This window comes from Falco rusticolus, chromosome 6 (genome assembly GCF_015220075.1).
Source record: "Falco rusticolus isolate bFalRus1 chromosome 6, bFalRus1.pri, whole genome shotgun sequence".
In the NCBI taxonomy this organism is placed as follows: Eukaryota; Metazoa; Chordata; class Aves; order Falconiformes; family Falconidae; genus Falco; species Falco rusticolus.
Window position 1 is genome coordinate 23,454,952 of NC_051192.1, and position 22,318 is coordinate 23,477,269.

Below are 22,318 nucleotides of genomic sequence, written 5' to 3' on the forward strand. Positions count from 1 at the left end.
AACTCAAGTGAAGAGATTGAATTATCATAGGCTGTACAAATCTAAAAGTAACTACTGAAAAAAAAACCCTACAGAAAAGTTGCATTTCATAGAAACTGTAGGTTTGAGAGGCATCACTGTGCCAACCTAACACATTCTCCCACTTAAGAGTGGCCATTCTGATTCAGAACAAGATTCCGCCTAGCTGTTCTCAGGAGTAACAAGAGATGCCCACAAGAGTAAGAACAATGCAAACACATGTAATATTTCCCTCAAATACTCTTACAACCTCTGACCATTTTTAGCTTGGGAGACTTCTTCCATGAGGTAGTTGGTTAATAATCCTCAATGCTTCTCCCTCCTCCTTAACCTTGTCTTTAAACCCACAGGAAGTTTTTTGCACCACCAACATCCATTGGTAAGGGGTTCTACAAATCTACATCCTGTGGCATGATCCATCACCATCTTTTGTTTGCTTTAGGCTCAACTCCTACTGCATTCATTTGATAATTCGTCATGCTTGTAATAGAAAAAAAAATCATGACTAACCAAGCCCTGCTCACTCTCTCCGTGCAACTGCATGCCACAAATGATTCTGTAGACCTGTATTATGTGCCTGCTAAATTGTCCCTTTTCCAAGCTGACTGATCCAGGCACACTCAATTGTTTCTGAGCTCTGCTCCATATCCTTGACTGTTCCTACTGCCCTCCTCTGAACTGTATTTCAGAACCGCTTTTGAGCGGAGGGGACTGGAACTATACTGAGTATTCAATGCTACTGTATAAACTCCCGGGTTCCTAATATGATGGTGTTTTCTCTTTTGCCCTCTATTTCCTTCTTTATCATTTCCGATATTTGATGTGCTTGTTTGATTGCTACTGAGAACCAGGTCGACATTTTCATGGAACTATCAATTACAGGAATTGTTACCAAGCGGTCATGGTCAGTTCAGAGTCCATTCCACCCATTCCTCTGCAAATAAGGTTAGGATTGTTTGTCGCCTGTGCATCATTTAATTTATCTACACAAAGACTTTTACCTGTTGATTTATTGTCCACTCACTATCACTAAGATCTTCCTGCAGCTCTTCAGTCACTCTTCAGCCTTTACCTGGAACAACTTTGTATCGTCACCAAACCCTGCAACCTCACTGCTCACTCCTAATATATGTGAATGTACTGAACAGTGCAAGTCCTGGCATAGTCCCTGACAGAACTCTACTGGTGCTTTCCCCATTGACAACCAATGTTAGTTATTCCTTTCCCTGCCTTTTAATCAATTATTTATCAACACCAGGAGTTTTCCCTCCTGTTCCTTGGTTGTTTCTTTAAGTGCATTTGGAAAGAGACTTTCTATATAAGCTTTTTTGAAATACAGAAACACTGTATGAATCCAATTCCTTATATCCACAATCTAAGGAAGGCCAACACTAAAAAAACCCCATATTGATTCTTTTCAACCAGGTCACACTTAAAGAAGAAGCCACTAATTCTGTCCTCTGTTTTTATTAACTGGCCTTGAACAGACTTAAAGGACTTCTGGGTTCAAGAGTCTTGCTTCTACAGTAAGTCAATAGGGGGTGAGAAAAAAAAAAAAAAGACACCTAACACATTAAAGCCCTCGTGAAGACAAGTAATTTTGCAATTCACATAAAAGTTAACACTACATTCCTTCACAGTCTCTTACTGTAACTTGCTGGCTTGCGTTAAAGATGCAAAATACAATTTAAAGAGAATTAGTCAAGATAAATACATAAACTTTTTTCCTTGCTATGGACAGCCTCAACATCTATTCATATTTCGGTGGAAACCTGTCACAGAGTTATGAAAAAAGCCACTGAGAAACTGAACCAAGTTAATTGTGAATACCATGTAGATTTAAAAGTGTTCTTCTGAAACACTATACAGAATCATGTATGCCTATTGTGACTACTTTGATTAAAACAAGCCACTCTAACCATACTTTCATAGGTGATAAGCTGGAAACCATCTCCAACTTCTGCTGAAGACCCACACTTATTCAGCAGAAACTGTTGTCTCACTAACCTCGTAAAGCCACAGTGCCATCATCAGAAAGCTTATTTGGATCAAGAAAAACTTTGGCATCTGCATCCAAGGAGTCTTGTACATATAAAACTCGCTGGTTCTGCAGTCCTGTATTGTAGAAGTGAAAATACCTAAAAGAAAACAAGAGGGAAAAATAAGCAAGAACAACTCAGATTTTCCGTTAGGCATGCACAAAAAACTTGTACGACATCATCATGAAATGAATAAAAGGCAGATAAATATAAGGGAAACACAAGTTTCACAGTAGAGAAGAAATCATGGCTTCCTCTGTGTCCATCAGGGATTTAACCATCCTCCGTAAGTACCTTTCCCTTCAGTACAGAGAAAGCCCAGACACCAATTTCTAGGCCTCTAAAAATAAGAGAAGTTTCATCCCAATGTGATATAGATTATATAGAAGAGACTGCTCGATGCATCCAAAACATCTTTTAAAAACAAAAGCTGCATTTGCCACAGCACATTTCAAGCAACACCAAGTATACTATAAACTCTACGTAACTGTCTATGTTAAACAGCTCTGGCAGCCTTAGCATCCTTCTGATCCAAGTATTAGCACAGGTTCCCACCCACTATGTTTTAAGCTTTGTCACTCATATAGCTGCTTTCAATCTGTATCAGGTGGCATGCAGATGTGTAAATGAAACAGAACTGAAATTGTTTCACCTGTATTTCCCCATGTCTTTAAAACTATGTGTGTTTTGAAAAAATTATAGGAACAGAGAATTACAGAATTCTCTTTAGCGAGGGATATTGAAAAAATTATAGGAACAGAGAATTACAGAATTCTCTTTAGCGAGGGTACTCTTGACAACATAAGACACTACAGAGCTCAAAGAAATTGGTAACTATTCTATGTTAATTCATAGGTACTATATGTTTCTTCCTTCATAGGACTTCTGAGTTTTACTACACAAATCCATGACTTAACACATCAAATAGCAGTTTCACCTGGGGGAACAGGGGAATTTATGGAATAATGTTCAAACCTAAACTTAAGTTCACATACTCCCTAAGACTGTCCAGTACTTGGATAAAAACACAGGAACCTGGTAAATTCAAAAGGGGTAACTATACTCAAAAAGGCCTGGCTAACAATCTGAACTAGTAATATGTTCAAATACTAACAATAATGTTCAGTGAGTGACAAAATCAAAGAAATAGAAGAAAAAGTAAGTAATTTTCCATTTGACCATGCATTTTCTAGCCAATTTCACTTCTGCAATGCTGGGCAATAAGCTGAGAAGCAAAGGTCAAACAATGTGACAAGACACAGCACCTCCCTGGGCACTCTTCCGCAGATTCTACAGAACAGCTCTTCAGACACTGTCCTTCAGCAGCTATTCTTCAGCAGAAAACTGGAGTAATTAAATTTAAGAATTTCTAAGTCTTATGAGAAGTTTTGATAGTTCTTCAAGTAGACTAGTTTCTCCCCCTGCCCCATACTAACTGTTACTTAACTTGGTAGTGGCCTCTTGATCTCTTCAAACACTGTAATACATGGAGTTTTGGTATGATTTTTAAACCACTGTGATTTAAGTTCAGCACATGCCAAGAAATAGGGTAACACTTAGAAAAACTACAAAGATACCTATTAAAATTAAAGTGTCATAAGTCAAAGCACATGAAGCTCCTGGGGTAAGTATTCTTCCTAGAGGACAGTCAGCTACATCAAATTCTATTGGAGACTATATTAATCACTGCCATGAGCACTTCTGCAACATCAAGCCTTATCAGCATTGAAGATAACCACACCCAAGCATGTTTGCACTGCACAGGGAGAATGGATCACAGAATTCTGAGCAGTCAGTGACCAGGCCTGCTCTGGAATCAGATTCAGCATAGTTACATCTGCATGAGCATCACATAAAGCCAATAAGCTTTGCCTGACTCACCTAACAAAGCTTACTTCCCCAGATGCAGCACAGCCCAGCACAGCTCCACTGCTTCTGAGCTTAAACCTCTCACCTCCATATACCGATATGCTGTGCCACATCAGTGCAATTTAAGTCAACATCAGCTTGGGTTCACTCCCCACAATACAATTTTACAAGACCCCACATAGTACAGACTTTCCGCTCCCTTAGTAAGAAGTATCCACACCCTTCTCACAGCATAGGACAGATAACTAAAGAGCAGCAGATGTCCCTCAATAGCTGTGCATAAATCTTAAGGCAATGAGACATCTGCTCTTTCCTATGGATGACAGTGAAAACATACCTGGCATAGCTGGCTGTCCACTCAACAAGGATCAAAAAATTGAAAACACTAAAAAAGATATTTGCATTTCCCATGATTAAGAATGGCTGGTTTATTGCACTATCTTTTCTTCAACTGCAGAAACAATCCTTAGATGTTACTAAGTCAACCAGCAGTTTCATCCCTTTAGTCCCTTTTGCTAGGGGATTGCTAGTGTTTCTGAAAGAGGTCACCTAACTGAGTAGCAGCTGCAGTCTCTAGACCTTGGGTAAGCCACAGAAGCACCATCTCTTTACCCAGCAACAGAATTAAAACAGGGATACAAGTAGGCTAAGTATTGGAATATAGCAGGATTTCATTATTTCTTAAAAAAACGCATCTTTTTGCATCAGTTGCCTTAAGTCCTCCACATGATTTTTCCCCTATCCCCCCCAGATACCAGGGATAGTCATTTTTCACAGGGAACTCCCACTGCTTTTCACTGGCTATGACCAAGTAAAAGTCACACCAGCTGCCCAAAACACGACCAATGTAAGAGCAGTATTTTAGTAAATATTTAGAACAACATGCATACGACATGATGTTTTAAGGATGAGGTGCCTTTAACTATATTGACAGTGACAACCCTGAAAGGAACTCCTCAAAGTTTTACTTTTACAATAGTTATCCAACAAAGTTGTCACAGTTTTGATAAACTCACAATTCCTCCTATGAAAAGACAAAAGAACAAGAAGATAATGACTGCGAACTGCAGACAGCCAAGCATCTTGTCCTCTGCATCCTGCAACCATATATATTAACATTGGCTTACTCCTCCTACTTCCCAACTATAAAGGAATAAATACAAATACAATTTATAATTTTTTTTCCTATCTAGTAGTTGCTTTTGACTTGCCTTACATTCGTCACCAACTGCAAAGACACTCCCCACATACCTTTTTCCTTTCTTGAAGTGGCAGCTGTACTTAGGATAATCGTAGAGTTCAGTCATTCGTTCTTTGAACAGTCCTCTGACGGGACACTGCTCGAGAAAGGGTACTGTAAGCTTGTTCTGAGCCTCCACAAATGCCTGAAAGAAAACAATCCCGCAAAAAAAGACATGAACTCAAGCAGAAATGCATAATTCCTACAGGAAACACTATCTTCTGAAGCAATGCATCACAGACATCCTTCCCCCCCATACAGGTGGTGAAGCGTCACACCTGAAGAGCCTTACATACTTATTCACATTATGCCACAATACTGTGGTAAGACTGATCTTTTATCTTGAATAAAATCTCTGGGGCATGTACTGGAGTAACCAGTCCTTCAGCCACAGACAAGACAGATTCCTGCCATTCCTCTTCAAAAAACAAACCAACCCAAACCTCATGCTTTCAAAAACTCTCTTCACATTTGCCTAAATGGCACAAAAAAGCTAACTTACAGTATATACCTAGGAAATACCATCTTCCCTCACTTCATCACAAATACATGATACTCCAATACTTTATGATAAATAAATTAGGAAATGGATAAAGAACAGAGTCCCTTTTGCCCAGACAGGACTATAATTTCAGGGGCTGTGAAGGGCTGGAAGATGAACATCATGTGTATAATCTGTTCATCCTACTGACATAACACATAAGATCAGTCCCAGCCAGTATTTCTTGGCAAGACCAAGTACTATCCACAGATCAGTTCTTAAGTTACAAAAGGCAAGAATACCTAATCTCTGAGAACTTTGAGGAGCCTGGTTTCTTTAAAACACTCCACCTCCCAGTCACACACACTTAATGACAGTGGCCAAAACCATTACCATTCCAGCTGTTTGTTAGAGGCTGCCACTCCCATGGTATGCATGGAAAAAACTAGTGTTCTGTTGGCATTGCACCATCCCTTATTTACAGCACAGTACATTAACGTAAAATTAATACCTAAGCATCTTAAGGTGAACCACAGCTGCTAAGAAGCACACATGTGGGCTCTTCTGTCTCTTAACATGCAGTAGGGAGGACAGGACAGAGTGCAAGCGGCTGTAACTCGCAGGTAGACATGCGATGATGGCTCCATCTCCCACTCTCAGACCCCAGCCTTTCACCTCCAGCCTGAAACCCTGTTCACCTGTCTCTTGCTTAAACAGGTCACCTTCCCAGCTGCTCTGAAAAAAGGCTGTTGTTTCTACCTGTCCTGAATCTGCCACACAGCAAGCAGATCAACGAATGATAACATCTGAGCTAGACTTCACTGCAAGGCATGACCAGCAGGAACAGCAGGACTACAATCCCTATTCCACAACTTGAGTTTCACAGTTCTTCAGGAAATCCAGCTGCTATAGAAAGTAGCACCTGATGCACATTTACCAATTACTATCAATGCTTACTCATTTATTAATTCTTAAGGTGAAAAAGAGGAAAGAATAGAACATAAAATTATTTCAGTAGCATTTTACAGACATTTCACACGGCAAGAAGTGAGCAGAAGCAGACACACTCTCCCTCCCATTTGCCATAGCAGTGCATAGCCAAGAGGTGCATTACATGCCAAGCTGTGTTTTCAGAGACTTGTCAGACCCAAAGGTAAAGGAGGAAGTGCATTAATTATGGTCAATCTCCACTTGAGAGGTATTTGTTCATGCCTAACAAAGCATACAGAAACCGATAAGCTTTAAAAATGTGAGTGCAGAATTCGTGGTGCCCTAAGAGCACTTGGGTAAGTGCTGAAACATTAGTTTAAGAACACATGGGCTAGTTACACACAACTCACCACTCAAAGTTGACACAAGAAAGCAAGCACTACAGCACTGAAAAGGAACAGATAGAGAAGGCTGACAATGATGACTTCTGGACCTTTACTCAAAATTAGGCTTTATGTATCAGCAAGGATCGAATCAGGAAATTATCTCCTGAGAAAATGGAAAGAGGTGAATGCATTGCCAAGGGAAGGCCAATTTTTGCGTCTGTTCTTCCTTTGAGGATCATACTGTCACAGATAGCTTTTACAACCAGCATGGCAGCACAGCACATCCCAATGGTATGTCAAAATGGCATGCAGCCTCCACATCTTACTGCTATAACGGTCCCCATCTCCTCTGCCTTCAGATGATGAAAGAACTTAATCAAATCTACTCAAGAATTATGTGTATCTAAATTTGTTTTCTCTAAATGGAAATACATGAACTTCAAAGACTACACACACAACAGTCTAGACAGCACATGCTACACAAACTAACTACTCAAAGTGCTGTGACATTTTCAGAGAAAAGATGCCTCATAAAAACAAGTATAAAACCATCCATTGTACTGGATAGAAAAAAGCACTTTTTAGTTGCATTTAGTGGACAGAAACTGATATACATCTTTGTTTGATCTACCAATAACGTGACCAAAATGGTAACATTGCTGCAGTGGTATTGTAATGGTAAAATTACTCACTTTTAACTGCACAGTCACATCTCACCACATCTGTTTTCATTACTGGTATTCCAAGAGGGGACATGCACTTTTCTTTACAAGTATTTGCTGCACAGGAGCATGCTTACATACTAACTGTTGCATTCACAACCTAATCACTAGCAAATCTGCTTTTACAGGAACTTAACATATTCTTCCCATTTCCCCTTAGTATGCACCAAAGATTCCAAGACTATTTGTAAAAGGGAATGCCACTGCTATCTGAAAAAGAAGGTAAGAATTCCAGGTTTTTTAAAGAGTTCCACAAAGGAGAATCCAGTCCAGTTTGGAAACTCTATTCTTACACTTTCAAGTGCAAGGTTGCACCCACATTCAAAAAGCAATACATAATTAAAATATTGCTCTCGGTAAAGTACAGAAACAGATCTCAGCAGAAACTCTCACAGTAAACAATCCATCCACCATGCTGAACTAAACAGGTGTCACCCAGGCTACCGGGCTAAGAGTAACTCTACATCTTCATGAACCTATAGAGAAAGATTCTTATTTTACCTGTAGATATCTGCATCTAACAATCTATCATAAGCCTTGAACCAGGTCAGAATTTTCTAGCAGAAAGAGGACAAAGTAATGGTCCAAGTGCTTATGGGTATCTCAGAAAATAAAGTGATTTGAAAAGCAAACGAATTTCTTAAGTGTTGTACTAAGAGCAGGGATGTTTCTACTTGAGGCTAAAGTGTGGCTGTTACTTCAGCAGGCCAATTGTTATTTAGGAAAAAAAAAAAGTGTAACTAACTTTCATTTAAAAAACACATGCCGCAAAATTTTTTAATCATGCTTTGTTACAAACTCTCAGCTTTCTACGTCACTAAGCTATTCTCTTAAGACAATGATCTCCACTTGCAGTATGCTTTCCAAGGAGAAATCTTAGGATATAAATTTTTTTAACATTCCCATCTTTAGCATTAATCTGTAAAGTATTTACAGTTGGTTTAATAGTTACCCCCAAAATCTTCATATACATCTTCTCAGTAAAAGGTAATTCAGTGCAACTCCTACAAGAGGGCATGTAAATTTTTTTAAGTATCACAAAGTAAAACTAAGCAGACTTCTGCTAGCTTGCCTCTTAGCATTTACTTTAGTATTTAGCATAGAAAAATTCAAAGTGCAATTGGAAATTTATCAAAACATGGGAATGAAACACTAATCGTTTATAACTACAAATCCATTTCACTGCAGTTTTGAGAGTTTCAATTCTAGTCTTAATCCAAGCACAGACCTGTTCAGAATGACCAGACTCCTGTATGTTACATGATCCCTGCTCTTTCATCCCCTGTCCATCGCTCACGTCTGAAACAAGCTACACATTACTGGCTATGCAATCAGTGAGTTAAGGTACTGTATAAGACTTACATAGCAGCAAAAGACTTTGTCGTAGTCTAAAAAAAAGACCCCAAAACTTGTCCACAAAGTGTAAAAACAAACCAAGAAGTTGAAAAGCCCAACGAAGCCAAACCCAAAACAACAGTAAAAGCATGGGTTGGCACACCTTTGTGGCTTTTGTCATCACCAGGTGTTTTATGAGCGTAGCACAACATTTCAACTATGCCAGCAACGCTTCCTCAGCCTGTCTTAAAGGTTAATGGCCAACTAGTTGCAGAGCATGAACCCACATTCTGCACTCACTCTCCTGAAAGTGAGGTAGGAACTTCCCCGTTTGACCAGGGACTCAGTTTTTATTTACGTATCTGGAGAAGGGCATTTTCTTTGCTTACAGCTGTCATGACTACTCCAACCAAGCACACACAGGGGGGAAAAAAGTAATATAGTAAAGCACACAGATAATGAACAGTGCATAATTCTTGAACAACAGCTTTTCCACAAGAGATTAAGCCTGTCATCAAGCCACATCCTCAATCAGCTCTATGACTGCACATCTGAGAAGAAACAGTCCCGCTCAGCCACCTGCAGATCTCAGTAACCTCCTTTTTACAGCAGATATATATACTACACATGGAATAAGATCATCTTGGTGACCTGGCTGAAAAATTTCTAGACCTATTTGACTTTCACCTAATTAAATGTAGGTTGTAGGCTGCTAGAAAAGGAAAGATCCCATTCTTGAACCATCTTAGATCCAAATATCACATGGCCTTGGGGTGACCTAGATTAAGCATGTGTGTCAATAGAAAACTAATCCACGAAAGGCTTCCCCCCAGAACATCACCTTGTGATGGCTATACCCATGGCAAGGGAGGGACAGAAGTATTCAGGTCAGTGCAAGAGGAGGAGGGGGGCAGACAGAAACCACAGAACCACCTGACTTAATGGAAACGTGCAAACTACAGTGAATCATATACAGTAATACCTGATTAAGCCAATTGCAAAAAAAAAAAACAACCCACCACCCTTCTACGTCCACTTGTTTGTAAGCTGCTAACTATCAGTGCCCACAAGATCATCTGGACTAGCCAGCCACAGTGAAAATTAGTATGATTCTTTATATTCATAGCTGTTGCGGGTAATTTCTTTCAGTCTCAGTTCTGTTAACCCTGCAGTAGACATCAAGTGAAACTACCATGAAAAAGAGTTAAAACCAATCTCACTTGCCTGTACTTCTTTCTCCATACTTCAAGAAATAGTAAACCTGATGTTTTGCTGACTCACATCAACACAGAAACAAAGTGAGGCCTACCCATGTATTTTCTGTGACCACACCAGTGCCTGACATGACTATTTCTGCTATGTCTAGAAAAGCAGAATTCCAACATATCTGTGTATTTATTTGACAGCACACACCAAATAAGTTTGACTGTTTGCATGTGAGAAAAAAATCCTAACATTAAATGAGTGACATTCAGCCTTCGCTCTTGGCATAAACCACAACTTTCAATGTTAAGTTCTCAAATCAAGCATGCATGTTGTAAACAGGAACTGAACAGGGGCTCTTCCAGTACAGATGAGCGTGGATGCCCAAAGAATTCTTCTAGTTCTGTACTTAATATGTAGAAAATTAAAGGTAGCCTATTGTTAGAGGTGTACACAGGATATTTTTACTTTTCCCAAAAATAAATGGAGGTTTGGGATATTAAGGAGTGCATAAAGAGAGTGAGGGACTTGGAGGAAGAATGGGAGGGACACCCATCTCAAGGTCAGTGGGTTGAAAAGTCTACAAAGCATGCTCCAGATTCTCTCTGAAGCCCGCAGTCGTTCAATTGCCTCTAGACCAGTGTCTGGTTACTCTTTGATCTGGTAGGTGCAGAATGGCTATTCTGCAGGAGCCCAGCAAACTATCTCAAGAACTTGGAGACAAAACTATTAAGAAAAGCTAGCAAGAAAGAGTGGCTGTCAGCAACCCCTGCTGCAGAGCACAAAGAAGTGAGCGATCAAGCAGATTAAAGGAATTTAGCACTTCCAAGATTATTTTTTTCTGACCTCTTCTAGGAAACAGGTAGACCCAGCCCTTCCATAGGATCCCAAAAAAACCCACTTCAATAGGTAACTGTAAAGGCCTCTATAAAAGACAGAGACAAGCATACTTCCCCACACATATATGCCTCTGAATTTGGCACAAAATTATCCTATGCATACTGTTTCTTAAGAATGCCATAATAAAAAATTGAAAAATATTCCCAACTTACTAAATATCTAATTCTCAATGTTAATATCCATGGTAGAGCTTTTCCACCAAAAACTGATATGCATTAAAAAGGTTCACTCGGGATAAGTCTTTATATATGCTGATAGGTTTGCAAGTAGAGAATAGGATCCTAACTGTACACATTTTATCTTGCTCTTGACAGTTACAGTAAGTTCTATTCAACCAGCCTCTAGCTCATCTAGATGTATTAATTAAGCACATATGTAAGAAATCCTAAAAGGAATCCCACTAGTGGAAAGCCATCTTGCAGGATATTTTCAAATGGAGATCCTGCCATCTGTCATCTTTCTGATATAATCATGCATAATAGACAAATGCCAGCGTTTTAGGTCTGGAACTACCGTTATCACAAAGTTACGAGCCATTACAAAGGCACCCCCGTCCACACTGCCATCTACCGTTTTCTGGCCATCGCCCCTGCAACTCCCTCTGCCACGGATATCAGAGGAACTGGCTCACAGCCATCATTTTTCAGGATTCCGTCTGAGTGAAAGACAAGTTCTAGCAGCACAGTCTAGCTATACCAGACCGCAGGCTGTAAACACTTCAACATCTGCAATCTGTAATAAAAGCCACTAACAAAGCCTAACTTCAGGAGGAAAATGCTTTTGGTTTTGTTTTGTTGGGTTTTTTTTAAAAAAAATTAAATTATATATTCACCGACTTTGTCACTCTGTGAATCAAGCAAGCCAAAGGAATTTTCTTTCTATCCTTTCTTAACTGCTTTATTATGGCAATTTTAGATGTACTTAGGACAGTGGATAAAGTGCTCTAAAATCGGAGTGTTTCGCTTCAGTGTGACACCATCACCTTGAGCATTTCAATTGTCTAAGAAAAATGGGTGCAAGATAAAGAAGGCCTTAGTTTTCCAAATTGCGTGATCTATGTTATATTAAGTGCTCGAGCCTTTCCCTCATTAACTCAAAGGTACAAAATAACAGCATTGCTGTTGGTGCCATAAGATAACACATGAAGTACACCTACACTCACTATGCAAGTTTTCAAAAAGTACTGGCAGGTCCTTCAAAAAAAAAATTACTCATGTACCTAGTCTATAAAAGACAACCATGCCAAAACAGATAATTCTTGTACAAAGAAAGATTACCTTTGTCTGTTCGCTATCGGGATCTTCAAGCCAGCAGTATGGGTCACTGATTTTACATCCATGGTAATCCAACACCTGAATTTATAAAACACAATACTGTAACAAAAGACATGCACACAAGCAAACTCTATTCACCAAGGAATTATAGTCATCAAGATGAAGGGTATTTGGAATTCACAAAAACATACAACGCCAAGAAGCAAAGGAAAAAAAAAGCAACACCTTGCTCCCGGGTCAGTTGCTAATATTACCATTCCCTTTGGTGATGGACCAAGCAGCAGTGTTGTCCTCACAAAAAAACAAGAGCACCACAGAAATGCAGAACAGGAACGGAAGTTCCTTCCACAAGATAGATTAGTGAAGTAATAATAATAAAAAAATAATCAAAACCCAACACAACAAACCCAAACCCCTAATAAAAACAAAACCTAAACTTCCCCAATATCCAGGTGCTCAAGTGAAACCACAAAACTGGATGCACCCAGAACTTAGCTGCTGTTTACGCAACTGTGTCTGGTGTAGCCATCCTTACTACTGCTGCTCACAAACACAGGAGTCAAGTACATATATAATAATTTTCAAAATAGACAAACACAAAAGACTAACCTACATGGTTGAATTTATCTGCTTCCTTTCTCCTGTATAGAAAATAAAACTAGATACCTGCCCTTAGAAGTTGCATAGGTCAGGCCTTCAGTCAACTATGAAGGTACTTATTTTTTTCCCAGTGTTGGCTCACGTCGGCAAACATTTTGGTTCAAAAGTGATATTAGTTACACAAGTAATTCCTGGGCTGGCGCCTGAAGCACAGTCCTTTGCAGAAGGAGAAAACTGATCCCATTTTAACTAAATTCACCATCATATTGGTAATTGTTTTTATTATTACCAAATATTACCACATTATCAAATCAGCCATCACATAAAGATAACTACTTGCTCCTCTGCACGCTGTTCCAGCCCGGGCGGAGGCCTGGCTTTCCCTGGAACCCGCAGCGGTGCCAAAGCTCCGGGATTTGCACTGCCGGGGCGGCGCGGCACGGCCGGGGAGCAGCTCCCCCCGGGTCCCGGCCCGCCCCAGCCCCGCACACACGGGACGAGCCTGCTCTCATTGACCCACAGCTGCCGCCACGGGCCACAGGCGCGAAAAACGCGAACCCCGTTACCGGCAGCGCGCCAGACGTTTAACGGCCCAAGCCGAAGGAAGCCCTGAAGCCAAAAAAGTACCGACCCGCCGGGAGGCGGCCTCCCGCCACACCGAGGGGCCGCCCCCGCGGCCGGGCCCGGCGGCCGCCACACGCCGGGCAGCTGCCCCGCGGAGCCCCGTACTCACGGCGGTCTCGTCGCGGTACACCTCGGGGTACTGGAAGGCCTGCATGGCGGGCGGCGGCGGAGAGAGGCCGTTAGAAGAGATGGCGGACGATAAAGAGAACGAGGCGAGGCGCGGAGACGGCCGCGGCACTGGCAGTCGGGCCGTGGCGGCAGCCGGCAACAGGCGTGCAGCGCGGCCCAGGCGCAACGGCGCCGCCATACGGCCCGCCCCCTGCCGACGAGCCACCGCCCGCCCCAGCCAAGAGAGGCCACCGGCGGCGGGCCGAGCCCACAGCGCCCCCTGCAGGGAGCCTCCGCACAGGCACCGGCTGGCGGCGGGGAGCCGGCCGGCCGGGTGGGGGGACAGGCTGCGGCTGCTCGCGCTCCCTGCTGCCCGCCCGGCCCGGCGCGCCCCGCTCCGGCAGCGGCCTTGGCTCCCCCTCACCACCCGGACAGCGGGCTTCGTCCTCCTTATAGAAAACGCTCAAAACATTTCTTCCTTTTTATTTTTTCCCTCACAGCTCCCCAGCCTTGACACAGGGTGCAGGTAGAGGCTCCGGGCTGACCCAGAGCGCCCTCCACTGCGCTGCCCGGAACGCCGCAGCTGTGTCACTGGTCGGGGCTTGGGCGGCTCTGGGCCGGGGCCACCCAAACCTGTCGCGCGTTTCCATTAAATGCGCCTCCCCGCAAGCCGCCAGAGACCCCCGGCAACCTAAAAGCTAAGGCCAAGCTGGGCACCGAGTCCCAGCACGCACAGCCGCTCCAGCGCCCCAGCCCGGCTGCCGGCGCCAGTCCCCCTCAACTCTGGTACCGCCGGTTCGAGTCCCGCACCGGCCCCACGCCGTGCGGCCGGCCTGGGTAGCAGCAGCGCACACACAAAAAGTGTTTCGGGATTATTTTACTATGGGGTTTCCTGGGTCAGAAAAGTCACAAATATTTCTCCTCCCAGGAAGCCACCCAGCATACCCTCGCACTCTGGAAATGCGTGGAGGACAGGTGGCCGTTTGGCCAGCAACATGACGGAACTGCTTTTTGTCCAAGCGGCTGTTGCTTCAGAGTTGCTGCCCGCAGCCCCCACAGAGTGTAGGTGTGGTTCGTGGCACCAGCTGGAGACAAGGAGGCATTCAGAGGCTGGATCAGCCCTAGCATCACTCACAGTTGCAAATAAAGTAACCGCTTGGAATGACAGTGATCAAAACCATCTCAGAAATGGCATCAAACGGTTATAGTTAACCAGCTCAGAGCTGTGCCTTGATGGCTTACTCTTGATCAAAATGAAGTAATGATTTCTTAAAGAAATGAAAGAGAATTACCATCTCTAATTGGGCATCCTGTGAGGAGGCTGAGGGTTGTGTGCATATGAGGAAATAAGCCAGCCCCATAGTGATCACTAAGTGGCCTGTGTTCATCAGTTTCATTTAAATCCTAAACAACACCTATGTGGCTTCTTGTCCTCTCTTTTTTTGGTCATTTCCCCTCTTGCTTCTCCGTTGATCTTCTCCCTTTGCAAGGCAGGAGCACAGCTGCAAACTGCACCTTTTGTTCTGGGCTCCAGACCATGCAACCAGCAAGGTGGTTACTGGCAATGCCTTGGCACGCCCACTGCTGATAAAAGCTTGCAAACTGTCTGAGCAACTTGCTCAGGTGATACCGGCAGGCATAGGCTGCCATGCTTCTGCCTAGAGCTTCCTGGACAGAATTATATGTGTGCACATATTTGCATGATAGGAAGAATTGTCACCTCAATATCTCTGTAAAGCATTCAGCTTGCCTGTGTGCTGCACAAACAAGCTGTATGCGCACAGTATGTATAGACTTTTTGAGCAGTCTCGACTGCAAATTCACTTTGTGCACAGCAAAGCCCATCCACCTGATCCAGAGCTGCAGTATGCCTGATGAAAATATCTTTTTCAGCCTGACAGTGTTGGCTGGGATTAATGTATTTAACATTGGTTCAGAATTACCGGATGTTTAGTAGCTCGGTCTTGCGAGTAGTTCTGACTGAGCAGCCATACATTCAAATACCGTGGGCATTTCCACAATGTCTCTAGATCAGCTTCATGCTGTAAAAGCAGATAATGTGAGGTGTGCTGGAAGTCTGGGGCACAAAGAGATCTGGCCTGCCGGGAGAGGACAGCCTGGCCGCACACTGCTCTGCAGCTGACACACAGCAGCACCCAGATTTTTTCAGTCTTCATCAACCCTTTCAGTCCAGGACACAGTAATTCCTGAATGCATTCCTGAAAGCATCCAGTTGTCACAGTAATTATCCATTGAAATACCTTCCAATTTATCCTGGATACAGAGAAGGTGGGAATATACAAAGAACCCCAAGTATATAGTGGTTCAAGATAAGATCTTTGAGCCTGTATTTTACAAGCAGTAAACTTCTTTCAAAGGTGAGCACCAGGGACAGAAAGTGAATTTTCTTTTTACTGTAAATTTCTCTTTTATTTGCAGGTTGGGGTGGGTGGGGGAAGGATCACACATGAACAGCAAAAGGAGCAAATCTACACTGTCTGATCTTTTCTTATCAGAAAATCAGTTAATACAGGTCACATAGTATCTAAAACACCACCCAAAACATGTTTTTCTTACCAGGGACCACGCACCCCCTGTACAAATGAAAGGCAGCGCAGTGTGCAGCCTGTTAACACAAACACTTACCAAAGGTGTAGCAATCTTCTCCCTTTTTCAGTATGTTTGCTTAACACAAAGGTACAAGCTTTTTTTGCTTAATTTTAGAACTGTACCATAACTGAAAATTTGAAGCTGATCTTAATTGTTTAGTGTTGTAACAAGTACAATGCTATTACATACAATCTTATCTTTTCTTGGGCCTAACCATCCCCAGAAGAGTTCAGATGTTATATTTGCTGAGTTTTGAGGATAAGATGCTAGGTAAGCAAGACATTCTCTTCCTATATTTAAAAAAAAACAATGTTTGAAACTCTCTTGGTACTCTGTCATCTTATCGCACTCCCACGTTAGCATGAATCTGATCATTTGAAAAAACAGATACTGGTCTCTGCTGATATTAATTATATTTCTGCTGATCATCGAGTCACTAGCAAATCTCTTTCAGCTTAGTCAGCATCTCCACAATGACTCACTGCAAGTAGTGTATTGACTCACTAGGAAGTGACCTCATCATCCTTGTCAGGGACGGTCTCACAAAAAATCTAGCAGCAAATTTTGTTTTTACTTTTCGTTTTTGTCCTTTCCGCAGCCTCACTCCACCATTATGACTTAGCAATGACTGGAAACTTTTCTGCTATAGAATGGAGACAGGTCTGTACCTTTACTCCTGTTTTCTTAATATACATTACTTCATTTCTCTAACTCTTAAGGCAGCAGTTCTGCTGTTCAGACATTTATCAACAGGTGTCAGCAGAACCTCAGTCTTTCACTATCACGAGCATGTGCTGAGGTGTACCAATAACTCGAGTTTCAGAGGAATGTGACTTCTCTGAAAAGTGTCTGCCTTGCTGGGTTTCTATTTTGGATGCACTGACTCAAGAGCCTAAGTCCTGTTGATTTTCAGTGGATCTGATTCCTGAATTATGTTCATCTACCGTACAGATTAATCATGAAAACTGTGTATTGTTTATGGATAATTGAAGGGTTGCTTGGTTTTGGAGGTGAAATAGTTTGCGTAACAAAATATGGTTTATAAAATTTCAGAATAAAAGTACAGAAATTTCTATATGATGTCGGTCTGGTTGATATTTGAAAGTACAATCAAGTGAAGCAATATTTACTGTAGCAAACTGCTCTGTGCACCATGGGATGGGATGGGTGCATTGAAGTCAGTGGCCTGCTGCAGAATCATCCTCTAGCTTGCCCTGGGGTTGTGCATTGGTGTGCTTATGCTGTTGGTGCTGTGAAGTCAATTAAACAACGTAGTGATGTCCACATGGGGAGTTTGTATGGACTAGGAGTGATAAACGTATCTAAACTGATGTATGAGTGTCAACACTCAGATCATAGTATAACTATACCCAATTAAAAATAACTTTTCTTTGAATAATTTTTTTCAGACACATACAAGGTGTCTTGGGTGTTTTGGGCTCACCTTTTCCTTCTGCACTGACCTTCTTTGTGACACAAAGAATAAACAAAATTCTAATCCAACAACAGGCTGATGTTTAAATTTTTTAAACTGATGCTGTGTTGTTATTCTTAAATTTTTAACTGATGACAATTGGCTGTTAAAAATTCCAGAGATCACATAGGAAAATCTGGGCCCTAGTGTCCCTGGTTAGATAGTGAATACTCAGTTTTCACTGAGTTTGGTGTGTTTGGGTCTTTTAATAAGTTATCAGGCAGACCCTCAGTGTTTGCAAGATTAGGTAACTGTCTACTTATGCACCAGATCACTGTGTTTTCCTGACACCTAGATTATACTTACTTCAGCATTTCTGGAAATACATCCTAGTCTTATACAATTCAGCTGGGACTCCACGGCTCCTGTATTTTATGGCTTCTTAAAAAGACTCTTGCAGAAAAGTTAGAAGGGTTTGAACTTTCCTTGCTGCACAGTATTTAACAGGTGAGGAGCGTGTGACATAGAGCCCAACACAGTCAATACAAGTTTTTCTATTGAATTTTTTCCCCACCTATTTCACTGTTCTTTGAATCAACCCTTCCTCCATCTCCTCCCACCAAACATCATTCTGCAAAAAGAACTATCTTTATCAGCATCATATTCTGTCTAATGAAATTATATTCATTCTTCTGTGTGGAAAGACAGAAAATCCATATTAATAAAATGGAAAGAGAAGTGCTTATTTTTATGTTTGCTTTTGCCTTTCTGAACTATTCTTTTGTTGTTGTTGTACACTGCAAAAATACTTTATAAGCTAATTCCTGTATTCAGGCATCAAAACCAACCAAGATAACCTTTATATTGAAAAGGATGACAACATAAATAATTATTTCATGGCAATATCTGAAAATGGAGATAAGTATGATCTGGAAGGAGGTTTTTTATTCTTTTCAGTTCTGAAAATGTAGGGATAATAATTTTCTTGCTATGGGTGAAATCTTTTCCCTATTGAAGTCAAAGGAAGTTTTGTCACTGATTTCAAGAGGGTAGGAATGTCACCCCTGATCCTGGCAGCGAGCAAAACAGAAGGCAGCTTCCTGTTAACAGCCTATGACTTGTTGACAGAATTTGAAATACACTAAACACAGGGAAACTGATACATTTTTCTTGGAAAGGAAAACAGTTTTAGCTCCTTTTAAAAGACTCCACATTTAGAAATACCTTCTGCAGTCATCTTCTATCCATGGTTAATACACTTTGAATACATGTGTTCAAATGGCTTAGAAATAGAGCTTTCTATTGTGCCTCAGAAAACATTTGGTTTGGGTTATAACACTACAGAAACTATAGATTCCTGCAGAAAAAATAAACTTTAGAGTCAGAGCACTAGAAATGTGATTCTGAGCAAGACTTGCACGTCTTTGAGAAGAACCTCTTGACACATGGGAAAAAGAAAGGAAACTGTATGCAATTCAGTGAGCACTGAAATTCAAACTACATTGGACAATGTCCAAGGTTATCACACATGGTAGTGCTCTAGCCACCCTGTACAGCAATTAATTTAAAATATTGCCACTACAATTCCACAATGGAGACAAAAATACAAGAAGAAAGAAAAAAATGAAATTCCAGAAGTGCCTTGTAAGAAAGGCGCTGAGTTTTGGTAGACATGAAATAATTATATCTGTGAATAATCCTTTTTTTTTTTTTTTTTTTTTGAATAATGTTGATGGATAACTTAGCCTCTCCTCTAAAAGAGTGTGAGTTAAACTTTGCCCTCTAACTGAATAAGCATTCCCAGCATTTGTGTAGCTGAAGGTGAAATCTCTGTATTTCTAGTACTGCAGCATCTATACAATTCAGAAGTGTATCAGGGCTTTGCCATGTCTTTTTCTGCACGTGCCCAAGTGGTAGAGATGCTCAATGCATTTATGATCTAAGGTTTACCAATAAAGTAAAAACCACAAAACAACAGGTAGCTACATTCAGGGAAGTGGAGGAAAATAATACAATGTTACTGGTCACTGTGTGTGTAACACTTGCAGGATGCCCACAACCCATTTTTTTTAGACAGTGTGAAAAAAGAAAGCTCCTGGGGAAATGTTGAAGGTGCGTAATGGCAGAGTGGTGTATATTTTTAGAGAGAGCTCCTCCCAGGCTGGCAGGGCAGTGTAGGAAGAGGACCTTACTGGTGCAAAAGGTTTACAAAAGTGTGATGACAGCTGGTGCTGCAGGTTGTCAGAGATGGCAGTGGGGCTGCAAAATGCATGGAGAAGAACTGTGTTGTGCTTGATGGTGGGGGAGCTGGTGGGAAGACAGGAGGGAAGGGGAAACCCGCTTACAGCTGCGGGCACGGGAAAGAGAGGGAAGCGGGCTCTGTCAAAGCCAGGGAGAAGCATCTTGTGGCAAAAGGATGAAAGCCGGACTGGTAATTTCAGCTGTATGGAAGTATGAGGAAGGTCATAGCTTTGAAGTTTTATGTATCAAGATTTACACAGAGCCTTGATATGAGAAGCCAAGGTGGAGAAAGTCCCAGTCTGAAGGTGCTGACAAGTTCAAGGTGCAAGCAGCAGACAGGTCAGCGGTGTTAGCTACAGTGACTGGAAAAAGCAGCAGCAAAGGGAGCTTAGAAGACAGATTAAGAGCTCTAGTGAGCCCTACTGAGCTTGAGCTGATGGCGAGACATTCAGAGAGAAGTAGGCTGAGCTTTGGGTTTGGACAAAAGGGAGCATACGGGTGGATTTGAGTCATCTGTGTGAGCAGCTGGGCTTGTGTTTACAGTTGAGCTTGCCCGGAGAGGGGGTGCCCTCTGCAGAGGGAGGGGGGAAAGTGACCGAGGGCAGAGCCCTTTGGAGCCCACAACAGCTAGAGAAAAAGAAGGCATGTTTTTCTCCTGCTCCAGTATGTGATTTGTTGATAATAAGGGCTTTTAATAACTAATTTTAAGTCCTACTACCAGAACTTTTAAAGACACAGATTCTAATGTAGCTTGGAGCTGGTACAGAAGCCCTACTTGGTTTACTTAGTAAATAGTCACTTTTGGAGCTGAATTTTAAGTTTCTCAGGTTACAACAATATTACTGAAGATGAATGCCTTTTATGTATTTTGTTATTTCCTTCTCCCAGAGGAGTGCGGATGAATTTCAAAGGAACAGAAGTTTCTAAGATCCAATACATATTAGAACAAGTTTGATATTTTTCTCCACCTGGAAATTTTTATGGAATCTTTGCAAGCTTCCCCCCAACCCCCACCCATCCATAGGGTTTCTAATTCTGACAGAAAATTAGGAACAGGAGAAATTGAGACAAATTTCATGAAAATAAATTCCTGTTCTGAACTTTTTATTAGATGTTCTCTGTTTGCCTTCAGTCTAGGCAGAGGAGGCATCCTTTTCACTCACTGGAACAGGTTCCTAAGCACGGCCAGGGAACATGGAGCAGGTCAGAGAAATTGCAAAAATAAGTATGACACATATGGACAGAAAAAATGCCACGAAAAAAATCCACAAGAACTTTCCTCTAATTCATAGAGTATAATTAATCTAATTAATTTTTACCTCTTGGCAGGAGTCCTATTCTAAACCCTGAGGCATCAAAAAGCATAGGACAAGGCCAAGGTAGAACAAGACTTCTACGCTATAACTTTATAGACCAACTATTCCAAAGCACTGCTGAAATTACCCAGGCCAGAAGGACCTTTCTTGCATCTTGGGAAAAAATTTCAAATCAGCATTTGTGCTAAATAGTAGTGGCATGTCTTTCTTCCCCTTGTCCCATTCCTCTCATATACAGTAGCATTGTAAAGTCAATATTCAGCAGCCATTTCTGACATCTAGCTTCTGTAGAACCAGCAGGCTACTGCTGCAGGTTACTTGATCCCTTACAAAAATTATTTAATTATCTATGGTTAAATATTCTAGAGGAAATAAAAGTACTTGGAAAAGAAACTTAAAGGAGAGAAAAGCAAGGAATTAAAGACTGGGAGACCACATCTTCTTCTTCAAGAAGGATCTTGCTTGCCTGGTAGACTTTCTTTGATCTCTAATTATGTTAGATGTTAATGTTGTAGTAGGCTTTTTTTGATCCCTAATTATGTTAGATGTTATGTTGTTGATGTTGGTGCTGTAAATAACCCCTCTCTGAATTCACTAATTAAATCTTTTAATATTATTCATTCCCTCCTACCAAAACCTACTTCAGTAATTAAAAATATGATGGTAATTTATTCTGGCCATATGACTATTTTGTTCAGATATTTATTTGAATAATTGTATTTTATTACAGCCTCACAAAAATTCATCCTCATCATTTAATTAAAGATGTATGTGAAAAGCCAAGAGGTATTTGGAGTCAGGCTGTGTTCGTTCACTTTATTTATGCCCTTACTCTTGCAGACTTCAGGGTATTTACAAAGGTATAAAGGGTAATAGTTGTTACCACACCAAGTAAAACTTGCAAAATATCTCCGTTTGTTTCATGATAAGCACGTTATCTAAATCTTGTAAGCACTAAAGAGATCAGAGAAAGAAATGTACCTTTCTCTTGTGTAATGCTACCTGGAT

General features: G+C 41.4%; 1 protein-coding gene across 1 annotated transcript in view; it reads right to left on the minus strand.

Annotated features, from left to right (window-relative positions):
• The window catches only part of LOC119149755 (prolyl endopeptidase), a 113,527-nt gene extending 99,584 nt beyond the window's left edge, over nucleotides 1–13,943 (minus strand). Inside the window, exons 1-4 of the mRNA XM_037391423.1 lie at nucleotides 13,731–13,943; nucleotides 12,401–12,475; nucleotides 5,178–5,311; nucleotides 2,026–2,156 (exon numbers count right to left, since the gene is read on the minus strand). Coding sequence (XP_037247320.1) covers nucleotides 2,026–2,156; nucleotides 5,178–5,311; nucleotides 12,401–12,475; nucleotides 13,731–13,928 — 538 coding nt within the window. The 5' untranslated portion in view covers nucleotides 13,929–13,943. The remainder of the gene's footprint in view (nucleotides 1–2,025; nucleotides 2,157–5,177; nucleotides 5,312–12,400; nucleotides 12,476–13,730) is intronic.
• Nucleotides 13,944–22,318: the final 8,375 nt, after the last annotated feature.